Below are 12,422 nucleotides of genomic sequence, written 5' to 3' on the forward strand. Positions count from 1 at the left end.
CATTTATATGTAACAATGTTACAGTTGTCTGGCCTTATAGCTCCCATGGCATGGTGAGGTCATCCAAGACCAGCAAAGATGACAATCTCTGTACCAGATACAAGGAAAAGAAATGCCTCAAAGTGCCCAGTTTCCAGGAGGAACATTAGCAAAGGGTGTTTTTTACTTACCATCATAGCAATTAAAGCACAGACATAACTTTGTTTCATAATAAAATGGAAAACTGTGACCATAGCATGAACTTTAGCATTTTTTTCTTCAATATTTTCTTCTTCATCCTCCTCATCTTTCTTTTCTAAGAAAATAAAAAGGATTCTGCAATTCACGTAATAAATGACTTTCATAAACTACGGTATATATTATTTCATTTTCAGAAATTAATTATCTTTAAAAACAACTGTGTAAATATTATTTTTGAATATCTATGTTTTTATTATTTTAATTGTCTGATCATATACAGTGCTCTACATTTTTGGATAGAAAGATTAACAGTTTGGTGTAGTGCTAAAGTGTGCAAACTCCTATCTGGGAGAACCAGGTTTGATTCCTCACTCCTCCACTTACAGCTGCTAGAATGGCCTTAGGTTAGCCATAACTATTGCAAGAGTTGTCCTTGAAAGGGCAGCTGCTGCGAGAGCCTTCTCATCCCCACCCACCTCACAGGGTGTCTGTTGTAGGGGGAGAAGATATAGGAGATTGTAAACTGCTGAGTCGCTGATTCAGAGAGAAGGGTGGGGTATAAATCTGCAGTCTTCTTCTTCTATAGATGTATAAAGAGTAACAAAACAAATGCAGATTAATTCCCAAGCAATTCTCACTATTACCTGAGCCATCATCTGATGGTTCCCACTTGTACTGTGGTGTTGAGTACATATCTCCTTTGGCAGGCCCATTTTCTATGGGCATGAGATAATTAACAGGTGTACCATTCACTGTCACCATCAGCACCTGTTGAACAAGGATAAGAGAAAGGGGATTGTTTTAATACAGCAACTACTTCTACTATTGTTGTAAAAATATTAATAATAACTGATACTATTCATTCAAACTTATGTCCATGGTCACTACATCTTAAATATTATATTTGGTGTATTATCAACAATCATCCAGATGCACATGAAATTCTCACACGTGCAGCATGATAAAACATATCATCTTGTCTGGCCCTAAGTCTGAAAGTCAATTAAATTCCACAATAACAGTAAAAAACAGACATGTTTCTGTTGTGGGATTTTAGAGCTCGGGACTATTTGAGGCTCTTCATCTGACCCAAACATGTCTACCTCTACATAAATAAGTTGGAACAGTGAGCATCTGAACAATATTTACAATGCAAAGAAACTGTAAGAACTAGACAATATACTAACATCAGCTGGCTTGTGTTCAACTTCAGTCATTGATAGAGGCTGTAAGAGCAAGATAAAAATAGCTTATTAGTTGAGAAGCATAGCTGAAGCATAATGTATTCTTAAAAGATTCCGAAATCTCAAAGCAAGTAGCTGCTTTTTATATTATTACAATTATTCTGGAAGAATATATAGAATATAATGATGCAGTACAGTACACTTCTAAATGACAACCAAATCTGAACTATGTAAATTAGGATGTAACTAGTAAAGACAAATCTAGATGTTATCTCCTCAACTATTGGTCTGAGCAGCAACAGTTACTTGTGGTTTTCTATAATTTAGGCAATAAGTCCAGGGCTTTCTTTGTGTGTGAAACAGAAAATCCATCCTGAAATGTTTCTTGTATAAGTACGTGGCCCTCTGTTGTGCATAAATGTGTACAGCCGTCACTCCCCCCCCCCCCCATAAGCTTCCTCATATCCTACTTAAGAATAATTTAAAAACACTCCAGGTCATTAAAAACAAAAGTCAAGTGGGATGTTCTATCTTACAATTCCCATGGTGTTTTTTTGAAAGGGGAGGGGGAGTTGATTTGGGAGCTTAAAAGCATCTCAACTCTCTCTTTAAAGATTTTTAACCCTAGGAGTACTGCAGTTTTTAAACAGGAAATTAATTAAAGTTCCTGAGTTCTCACACAAAACAAATCAAGAGAACCCATGGGACAGATCTCAGAACAGATGCAGAGGAGATTAATCAACGATGGGTGCAATTCTGATTGGGTCTACTCAGAAGAAAATCTAATTTTATTCAATTGAACTTACTCCCAGTAAAATGTTCTCAGAAATAGAGCCTAAACCAAACCACACACTATAACTGACATTATAAGGTGACAAGCAGGAGACCCACAGGGATCTCATTTCCCCCTTCGGCACTATTTCCTCTTTCCCTTCTGTGAAAATCCCTTTAGCCTCTCTCCTTTTCTGGCCTTCTTCTTGAAGCTGAAGGCTTGAAGTTGGCAATACTATTCTGGTTGCCTTGCTACCCCCACAATGGCCACTATAAAGGGATTTGTTTCATAAAAGTACAGGCACTGCTTCCATTATTTTTGGAGGATTTTAAAACTGCAATCTTTTGTTATTTTTAGATTTCACATTTTTCTGCAAAGCTAGGGCATATTTCAGGTTTGCAGAAAGATTTGTCTTGTCTGTTCATGGCTTCAGCCTCTAGAGTTAACTATCCACAGCTTTTGCCACGCTGAGAATTAGATAGTGATTGATAATGATTTACATCACCTTGATGATGTGAATTCTCTCTTACAGACAATGCACATTAGTTGCAAACTTTTATCACACAGAAACACATGCAGAAGCATCATCCCCCCCCCCCCCGCCCTAAAAACACACAGAGACAAAAACCTCTTCTAGAAATCTGTTCCATCTACTAAGTAATTTTACTTTGGGATAAGATTTCAGCCTGTAAGAATAAAACAGACGTGCTGCATTTGCAAGGACTTCCCTCTTTCCTTTCTGTCCACAGACTTCTTGAAACATGCTGCAAGTGAAAGATTACTTTTCACTTAAAACAAAAAGATTTTGAAATTCTATAAAATTAGGAATACATGACTGAATTTTACCAAAAACAAAGTGAGATTGGGTGGGGGGGGAGGCTCCCTAGAATATTTGGGTTTTAAAATACAATATAAATGGGCAAAAGGAGAAACAGAAACTATGTTCAATTACAAAGTGGAGAAACAAGAAGATGCTTTTGAGCTTCAGTAAAAATATTCACAGCCTTATAACACTTGACATATTTTTCTTAACCATAACCTTTATTGGATAGTTGAATACTGTATTGGATAGTTTCTCCATGCCAAACATTGCATCTAGTTGCTTTTATGACTAGAACACTGATATATAAACATACTTTAATAGCTGTTGCCATTATATATTACTTTATTTCTAACATAATGAAAGGGGTTTCTCTCTAAATCTTACTTCTTCATCAGTTGGGTAGCGACTTTTGTGCCACAAGATGCGTCTTGTATCTGCAGTCATTGTAAGTCTGCAATCTGTTTCTTCATCTCTGTTATCAGATTTGTCATCATCAGGTACATGCTAAACAAAGAACAAATGCCAGATTATAACTTTTGAATACTTCTGAACACAAGTGATATAATTGCTAGGGGTTTTTTTGCTAAAAACTGGAAAGAATCTTTAAAATGGGGAAAACTGGACTTTACTCATTAGGTTCTTATGTTGTGTTCAGTTTACATGTAATACAACCATTCCATTTCTCTCTAATTCAAACCACTTAACAGGTTTCAGATCAGGAGGGTCAGCTAATCAAGGAGTAAAGCAATATGGCATATATTAATAGCCAAAGTAACCTCATTTTGCAACACGGTATTCATGAAAGCCATGTGCATTTCTGTATGCACAAAAGAGAGAACAGAAGAATGCACAATCAGGCTGCATAGCAGCACCCCACCATTTCTTTCAAAGCAGTTGTATGAATTGCTATTCTCATATTACATTTCTTTAGAAATGGACAGCAGAAAGTCTGTATGTGGTTTTAAATTGTAGCTTTAAAAAACACATTTTTAATATCTGTGCAATACCACTCATGTCAACAAAAGAAGATACCACACAGGCCAAGACCAGTGAAATATCTCTCATTGTTTTGTTTTCTCTTATGCATAAATATATATATTTTTTACAATGTATTATTTCCTCTTAAAAAGAAAAGACTGAAATTCATTTTAAATTTGAACCATTTCATGTAGAGCCAAGAAAAGTGTTAGCTCATTCAGATTACAGATTAAAATTATGCACACAAACAGGTATTGCTGATATATTTTATGATGTCAGAACTTGGAAGTGTTAGAAATCTGCTATGTCAGAACATATTCTTCAAAATCTGGTGGAAAAAAACTCACATTTTATAATTCATGTTTTCATGACAAACTATTTTTCAGAACTATATCAGCATACAAAGAAACCACTTTGGTGACCTATTTGTATGGAGAAAATTACTACAAAATATATTTCTTCAGGCAGATCACATTGAATCAGTTTAGCTACCTTGTGTAGACATAAATATCAAGTTCTGTTAATTGCATGACAGAGCTTATAAAGGCTACAACTTAAAATGTTAGATTAGAATATAAATGTTAGATGGTACCAATAAAGACTGACAAATATTAGTATAAGGTACCCAGATTTAGTACTGAACTTGCTTATCGCTATGTGTTGGAAATAACTAGTCTACAAGTACACACAAACTGCCTCTTATCTCTTCTCCCTCCCTTTTTGAATTTATAATTTTATTAATTTTAACAATTTAAATACAATACAGTACCACTGATATTTGATGAACATTCATCATCAAAATAACTGACCATAACCAAAATATACCTGAGCATACAAGCAAACAATCAAGTTTTATGTTAGGAGAAGTTGAATGAAACTTACTATTCTACATATATCCAACAGGTAAAAAAATAAGTGAGCATTAAAACCTTGTATAGGGTACCACACATAAGGTAAGGGTTGTAAGGCAGAAGACCCGTTTATGCCATATATTCTAAGAATGGAGCACACTGTTTCACAACTGTGGAACAGTAATTATCAAGTTCCGATTGCAACAATTTGTCAGATAAGCAATAACAAAGCAACCCCAAATTCTATCAAGCTATAGGGTTTTTTCCCCCATGGGGATCATGCCTTCTTTCCATTTTGAAGCTATTGTTAGTTTTGTCACTGTGAGTAAGATGATTATTTCTGTTCCTTTCACATTTTTGTAGGATTGGGATACAGAATATAAATAATAGGGAAACTGAACATACATTTCCAGGTCTTATGTTAGGCATGTACTGAAGCACATTGCAGTGCCTCATAAACTCCCTTGGCCAAGGTCATACTAACAAATGGGAAATTTGTAACAGAATTAGTAGGATGGAGCTATCCTTAGCTTTTATACGTGCTGATTCTCTTCTGCAAATATCATGGGGAAAGCATTTGCAAATGCAAATGATTTCCCCATGGTATTTGCAGAGGACAATTGATGGCAAAAAAGGACTGACCAATAATTCTAGACAACAAATTTACCCAGCAAATTCTCCTTTCCTCACATTAACCTTTCAAGAAAAGCACTGTTCTGAGAATCCTACAATTTTACCTAATATGCAATTACACTTTGAATTAAATATACCAGCAATAGGACTCCCTTTGGTCTGTCATGATGCATATTTACTCTTTTATGTGTAAAATTATTCTACCTGTTCAATGGGTTCATGTAGCCAAAGTCGAATGAGAGTTGCTAGGGTGTAGTACAATATTAGCAGCAAGATGGGGTTGACATGGTGATACCAGACCAACTTTTGGTTGGTGATAATTTTCCAAGTGCTTGAGCAGTTGGTCTGAATAATTGAACTCACACCAAATAACCTGTTGAAATAAAAAGAGCATTCCAGAAAGAAACACAGTAGAATGTCATTATCCATGGTTATCCAGATCTCTTGATTATATAGCCCTTCCCCACAGTTCAAAGTCACTGTAAAATTGATAAGTGATACTGCCTTTCATCAGGTTTCTTATGCAAAGACTTGGTGTACTTCTGTATAAAACTTCTGAAAATACATTTCAGCACAAAGATACATTTTCCCTTGTTTATTTGGGAAACATTTTCCTATAGTGTCCTTTCATTTGAACTTTAACTGCTATTCGAAAAAAACATGAATATACTTAATAGACTTTCAGCAGGTTTATGCACATGAATGATCCAATGTGTATGTGGTACCACTATATACCTATTGACTTCTGTGCTTACTTCAGCATCAATGAATGCATTTTGTTGTGTTCAATACTTTATGGATGCCTGTGGGTCTCTGCATAAGATTCAGATTGTGAAACATGAGGTCATAAAAATGACAAGAGGTAGCATACTGTAAATCTTGACCAATGTGGTCTCCACCCCAATTCTCTACAACTCTGTACCTGACAGACCTAACCCAAATGGCTTCTGAATAAATAAGTTAAGCACCTGTGAGAGAAACAGGAAAGGAAGAATAACGTTATATTGTCATATAGTGGAATAAAGTGGTTCAGAAAAGATGACAGAAACTGTTTACACAGTCTTACTGTGTCCATTCATTTATAAGGTTACAGTTCACAGTTTAAAAGTGTAGAGAACACTTAGCAGCCAAGTTTTTATTCTTAAAGTGAACACTGGTCTTCTCACAATCTTAGAATTCTCTCTTGGTTATGAGTTTTAACAATATGTGTAATAGTAGGAGTCAGGAATTTTGTGTAAGAGGTGATGGGTTTGTTTTTATGATTTTGTTTTTATTTGTATTAAGCTGGTCGGATGACCGTGAATAAAGAACTACTACTGAATAAAGAACTACTACTACTCTCAGTGTGATTGTGAGCTTGTCGCAGAAACCACAAATAATTTACTAGTTTCCTTCAGAAATTGAGGCTTCAAGATAGATTTAGCCTGCTTACATACAAGACCAAATTTGAGACATGATTCCTCTCGTCTCTCTTTCTTTGAAGGTTCAGATCCTGTCTACCTGAGCTGACAGTGTAAGAGCTGCTCTTTTGCTCTCCTCTGACTCCTCCAGTCCTTCCAGGGATCCTGATTGGCTGCTAGCTGCTGTTCTCTCTCACCAAATAAGATTAAAAGGTTAGGTGTATTTCAGAAAAGGGCAGGATTTTTGCTTATCCATCACAGAAACATATTTGGAAAAGCTGAGCATTTACAGCATTTGCTCAATATCAGTTATGTAGCACCACCATATAGTTTTTAGCTTTTTAACATTAATTTATATTTGTATCTGTATCTGTATTTATATTTGTATTTATACTGTGTATTGATTTTACCTGTATTGTCATATCATGATACTATATCATGATAGATTGTAAGCCGCCCTGAGCCTGCCTCGGCGGGGAGGGCGGGGTATAAATAAAAATTATTATTATTATTATTATTATATTTTACCTTTACCCCCAATGGAGATTCAAAGAAGCTTACATGTTCTCCTCTTTTCCATTTTATCCCCAGTACAACCCTGTGAGACAGGTTAGGCTGAGATGTAAGCATGAGCCCCCTCCTCCAGCTTTAAATGGACTGTGTTCACTCTGGCCCTGGTTCCAGACTTCCTGGACCCCCTTTTTGTCATCATTTATGGACTGAGTTAACTCTGGTCTTGTGTCAGAGATACAGGACTCTTATTGTTATGAACTCTCAGTATGGACTTATATTGTGTGAACACAGGAAAACTGCTTCTATGAACAGTGATAAGCAGAACACATTGGGTACAAGAACTAACCCAATATGGACATTAATAACAAATACCCACTTGCCTATTGTCTATAAGCAATGGATCCTGTTTGATCTTAAGCATTCGGCATTTGTGTCAGCTTCCATATGGACATTTTACTCTCTGTGGGGCCAAACAGAAAGCATCTCAGCTCAGCTAAGAGGCCTCCCTGCCTGTTCCTGCCATTGCTGTAACTGTGCATTCCTCCTGCATAGAAGGATTCCACATCAGACTTCCCCAAGAAGCTGCCAAGCCATGCAGAACACAACTGCACTTCTGTCCAAGATAGACAGCCTATAAGAACAGTTTTCAGCAGAGGCCATGATGAAGGGGACCCTGGATCCATCTTGTTCAGCCATGAAGGTAAAGCAGGAGAGTCATATTCCCCAGGTGTGTCAATGCAGATGCAGATCAAGTAGCCAGCAGTTGGACAAAAGAGCTTGCTATGACGCCCACACATAACAAAGGTTTGTTCCTGTCAGCTGTTGAGAAGATCACTGGACACCAAGAAAAAGCCCAAGGAAGCAACTGTTGCTAAAGTCTTAATCCCATTATGAAGACCATCCCCATTGTGTTGGCTCTGGTGTTACAATGAGATAGCAATTTGGCTCTAAATTGACCTACTTCTTTTTTTGTTTAAGGTAGTTTTTCAATAGGCAACCCCATCAAGTCCCACTAATCCTATCAAGCTTCTGGGAGCCTCCCCATGCTCCTTTTGGTGACATAAGGAGTCACATGTACTGGTGTCATGCAGTGTCACAGGTCACCTCACCTACTGGTCACACACCACATGACATCACCTTAGGGCACAAATGTGGTATTATAAGGCAAGCACATGGCCAGTTCAGTGTGTCTCACCTTACCCTACCACAGACTTGTACCCCCAAACTCTGTTTGGGCCACTCTCCACCTTCATGCCTTCTGCTTCAAGGATCCCCTTCTGCAATATTCCCAAATATCCCAATTCTCATTACTGTTTTCCTAATTCTTGTTTGTATGTGTTTGATTGTTTATGTGTGATTGTATTTTTATATATTTTCTAAGTAAATATTTTATTTTAAAACTATTTTACTATTGGAGTGTTATTCTGAAAACTACACCTCCATAAATTGGTAAAAGATCTCTCCTATGCTCTGCCAGGGTCTCCTCTGCTAATTCCCCCACCTAAGAGGAGATCCACAGCAGTTTCCCTAACACAGAGAAAAAGAGACTGGCCCAAAGTCCCGCCCCCCCCCCCGCAAACTTCCAAGGCAAAGTGGGGCTCCTTATTGATGGGTAGGACACGTATATTTTTATTTTGGTAGAAAAGTGCAAGTATATATTTTCCCAGTGCAAATTAATATTCAGGAAGCACATTTCATGAATGCCATCAACCTACAGAGACTGAAACAATGTGAGTGCTTATGTATGTGCACATATGGACACACGTACAAGCCAAGAAGAATTTTATTACTATTCTGAGAAACACTATACAAACACTATGCTGAAAACTTAAAACTAGCAGGTGGTTGTGACATTGTTGTCTGCATATTCATTTTCCCAGCAAAAGTTTAGTGAATTAATAAGATCATGTCTCTGGTGTATATGTACTATCATCCTCTCTTCCTGGCACAGTCACAACCTCTGACCTTGATAAATGCTAGATATTGATGTACTATTAAAGCACATGATGTAAGTGTGGAAATACTGCTGTTATTTGAAAAACAGGAAAACAATTTTCCTTCTGTTTCCACTCAAGCAGTGTGGTCAGTTGCAGAGATAACCAAACCATTACAAAGATATTTACTACATTTAGCTTCTCCATTGGTTTCTATTCAGAGCATATTTTCTGATTTGGGATGGCACAAAATACACAAAAATTGCTTTTGAGAATTGCAGGAATAAAAAAGTCTCAGGAAGGATGCAATTTTTGCTGTTTCTGGGAAAGCCTATAGTGTAATATGATGTTGTATAGAGTAACATAATTCTTGGAAGTATAATAGATAGATAATAGTAACAAAAATATAGAAGCCCTGGTTAGTCAGTCAGCTTTGATGACACTATGAAATAATACATTCCTGTTTTGCAGTTATTTGTGCCTGGAGGAGGTCCAGCCTGTAGGGGAAGGAGAAGGACAACACAAAGACACCGTGCTGGAAAGAATCAGGCCGCAACTTTTCTAATAGTAGAATAAGGCCACATATTCTGTTCTTGAAAGGTACACAGTTAAGGGGGGGGGGGGATTATATATATATTTTTTTCTTTGAGTCATCCTACTTAGATGCCTCTGTGTGTCCTTGGTGTGTCCCATGAACCTAGAAAATACTGTGATCATTTCAAGGTACATGTCACTGACTTTGCAGGTGCAAAAAGCAGATAATGTATCTTCTGCATTAGGGATATTTAACCAACTGGTTTGTCTCCATTCCACTTAGTGTATCTTTTTATTTTTAATGGTAATTTAATATATCATTGAAGATGATACCAATATGGTCCATTAGAATCCCTGAATTCCCAGCTTCATTTGAAAAAAGTAATTCTCTAGCACTTTTCATTGTGTACGCCTTTTCCCTTGTATCGCTGTAATGAAAGAGTATAGCAGCCTTTTTAAAAATGAAAGCTGGGAATTCAGAGAACATTATACACAAATTTTTATAATGTTGTTCAGTTGCAAATTTTTAAAAGAAAAGCTGAACCACTCCAGTGGTGGTGGTAGGGGGTGACTGCTGCTCCCATTACTACTGCACTATATCTGCAATCACAGCAATAATAAGGACATCACACATGGCTCTCTGCATATAAAAAGCAATGCATAAAACCAATAGTAAGCATGTTTGTCCTGTAAAAATGAAAACAGTGGAAATTTGTCACTTAGAAGAAGCTGGACAGGGATGTGGCTCAGTGGTAGGGCATGTGCTGTGCATGCAGAAGGTTCCAGGTATAATCCCCTGTCTCTCCAGCTAAAAGGATCAGATAGTACAAAATTACCTCTGTATCTCTGTCTGAAAAGATGCTGCCAGTCTGAGTAGACAATATTTACTTTGACGGACCAATGGTCTGATTCAGTATAAGGAAGAAGAGCGACCAAGTAAGCAAACTTGAAAAGACTGGAGAAATTTAAAAAAAAAAATCACATGAGCTGAAACCTACATGAACTGGAATCACCACAACTGCTCTTCCAGATGGAGAGACTATACCCTCACAATGAAAGTCCAATTACCAGACAATTCAACTGTTCTCCCCTCCAATGAGGTTTCAATTGGAATTCGGTTTTATCCTGTGGAAAGGTCTTGGTAAGGGCAAGAGCAGATTTCACTGAGCAACTAAGACACGATGGGAAGGTAGTCCAGAAGGATAGCATCAGCATCTAATGACAGCTTGGAGATTAGCGATCAGGTACAGCCAGTAGAAACAGACAATATCACCAAGAAGATGCACCAGAAATCAATACACAGATGATCCAGCAGGAAGGACTAATAACAACCAATAAATATTTTCTTCTGGGTTACAACAAAGCAAACAGTGAACTTTGGTTAGAGCTTCTATTGATTTTTCCATCTTGCTTTGGAGCAATGATACAAAGAAGAAAGGACTAGTGTCTACTGTGATTAGAGTGCCAATAAACCACCTCATAGTTGTAATATGCACAATTTTTAGGTGCATTAGCCCTCCCATTAACTACCATTCTTTTTCTTTACAGGAATCCTAGTATCTTCCTAATTTACCTCACAAACTGTCATGTGTCTATAATGTTAGGTAATGATTATTAAGAAAACAAATGTGTCAAAAAGATAAAACTTGAGAAGCTATTAAAACTGTCATTTTAGTTCAACTGTCACAATAGCAGTATGATAACCATCTACCATTTCGTATTTCTACTTCATAATGAAATCTATTCACTGTCCCAGCCAAGAACTGTTGCTTCTTGTACAAGACATCACAGTTTACTAATAATTAAAAGCACATTGTTTTATTCTCTTTTCATTATAGCTTGACAACCTGAAGAGGATTGCTGTCCATCACATAGAGTGTAAACCTTTCAGCATCAGTTCCAAATATCCAGCAACCTTTTCTCTTTCATATTTTCCGCTTGCTTAATTGTATTGGCAATACTACTTCTGTTCCATCAACAGTCAAAACATATTCCACAACACAGAAAGCCAAATTCAGCAAATTCATCAAAAGAAGAATAAATCATGCATTATTTAATCTAATAATTTAAGCAATTTGGATTGAAAACTCTGTTATTTAAAACAGAAAAGAGAACTGTAAGAAATTGAGAGGATGTAGATGATGCCACAGTAGAAACTACATTCTGCAAGACATGTAGTAAACAATTGTTGCTCTCAGTAGCATACCATCTACTTGTTGGCTTTAATGGCCATAAATAGCATATCTACCTTTATTTTTCTTCTATTATTTTTGAAATTATGTGTAAGAATACAAGAACTTCACAAATCTGACCAACTTGCAATATTTCCAAGAAACTACACATCAGAACAGTAGCAAAGTAAATAATTAGTGCAGTAAGTCCATAGAGGGTCCAATTCTATGAGCCCAAAAAGAAGGTGCCCCTATCCTTCATTATTTCCAAATGAAGGGAAGCCTTTTAAAGGATAGTCCCTTTATATGTGATGGCCAGAACTCCCTTTGGAGTTCAATCATGCTTGTCACAACATTGTTCCTGGCTCCACCCGCAAAGTCCCCAGATATTTCTTGAATCAGACCTTGCAGCTCTAATATTTATCAAAATACTTACACATTTTCTCTGT

The 12,422-nt window shown here is 36.9% G+C and overlaps 1 protein-coding gene across 1 annotated transcript in view; it reads right to left on the reverse strand.

Moving 5' to 3' along the window:
- PIEZO2 (piezo type mechanosensitive ion channel component 2) overlaps nucleotides 1–12,422 on the reverse strand; it is a 399,620-nt gene that overhangs the window by 135,435 nt on the left and 251,763 nt on the right. Inside the window, exons 8-12 of the mRNA XM_060244021.1 lie at nucleotides 5,626–5,794; nucleotides 3,344–3,463; nucleotides 1,368–1,406; nucleotides 825–948; nucleotides 171–295 (exon numbers count right to left, since the gene is read on the reverse strand). Coding sequence (XP_060100004.1) covers nucleotides 171–295; nucleotides 825–948; nucleotides 1,368–1,406; nucleotides 3,344–3,463; nucleotides 5,626–5,794 — 577 coding nt within the window. The remainder of the gene's footprint in view (nucleotides 1–170; nucleotides 296–824; nucleotides 949–1,367; nucleotides 1,407–3,343; nucleotides 3,464–5,625; nucleotides 5,795–12,422) is intronic.

This window comes from Heteronotia binoei, chromosome 7, assembly GCF_032191835.1.
Source record: "Heteronotia binoei isolate CCM8104 ecotype False Entrance Well chromosome 7, APGP_CSIRO_Hbin_v1, whole genome shotgun sequence".
Classification (NCBI taxonomy): domain Eukaryota; kingdom Metazoa; phylum Chordata; class Lepidosauria; order Squamata; family Gekkonidae; genus Heteronotia; species Heteronotia binoei.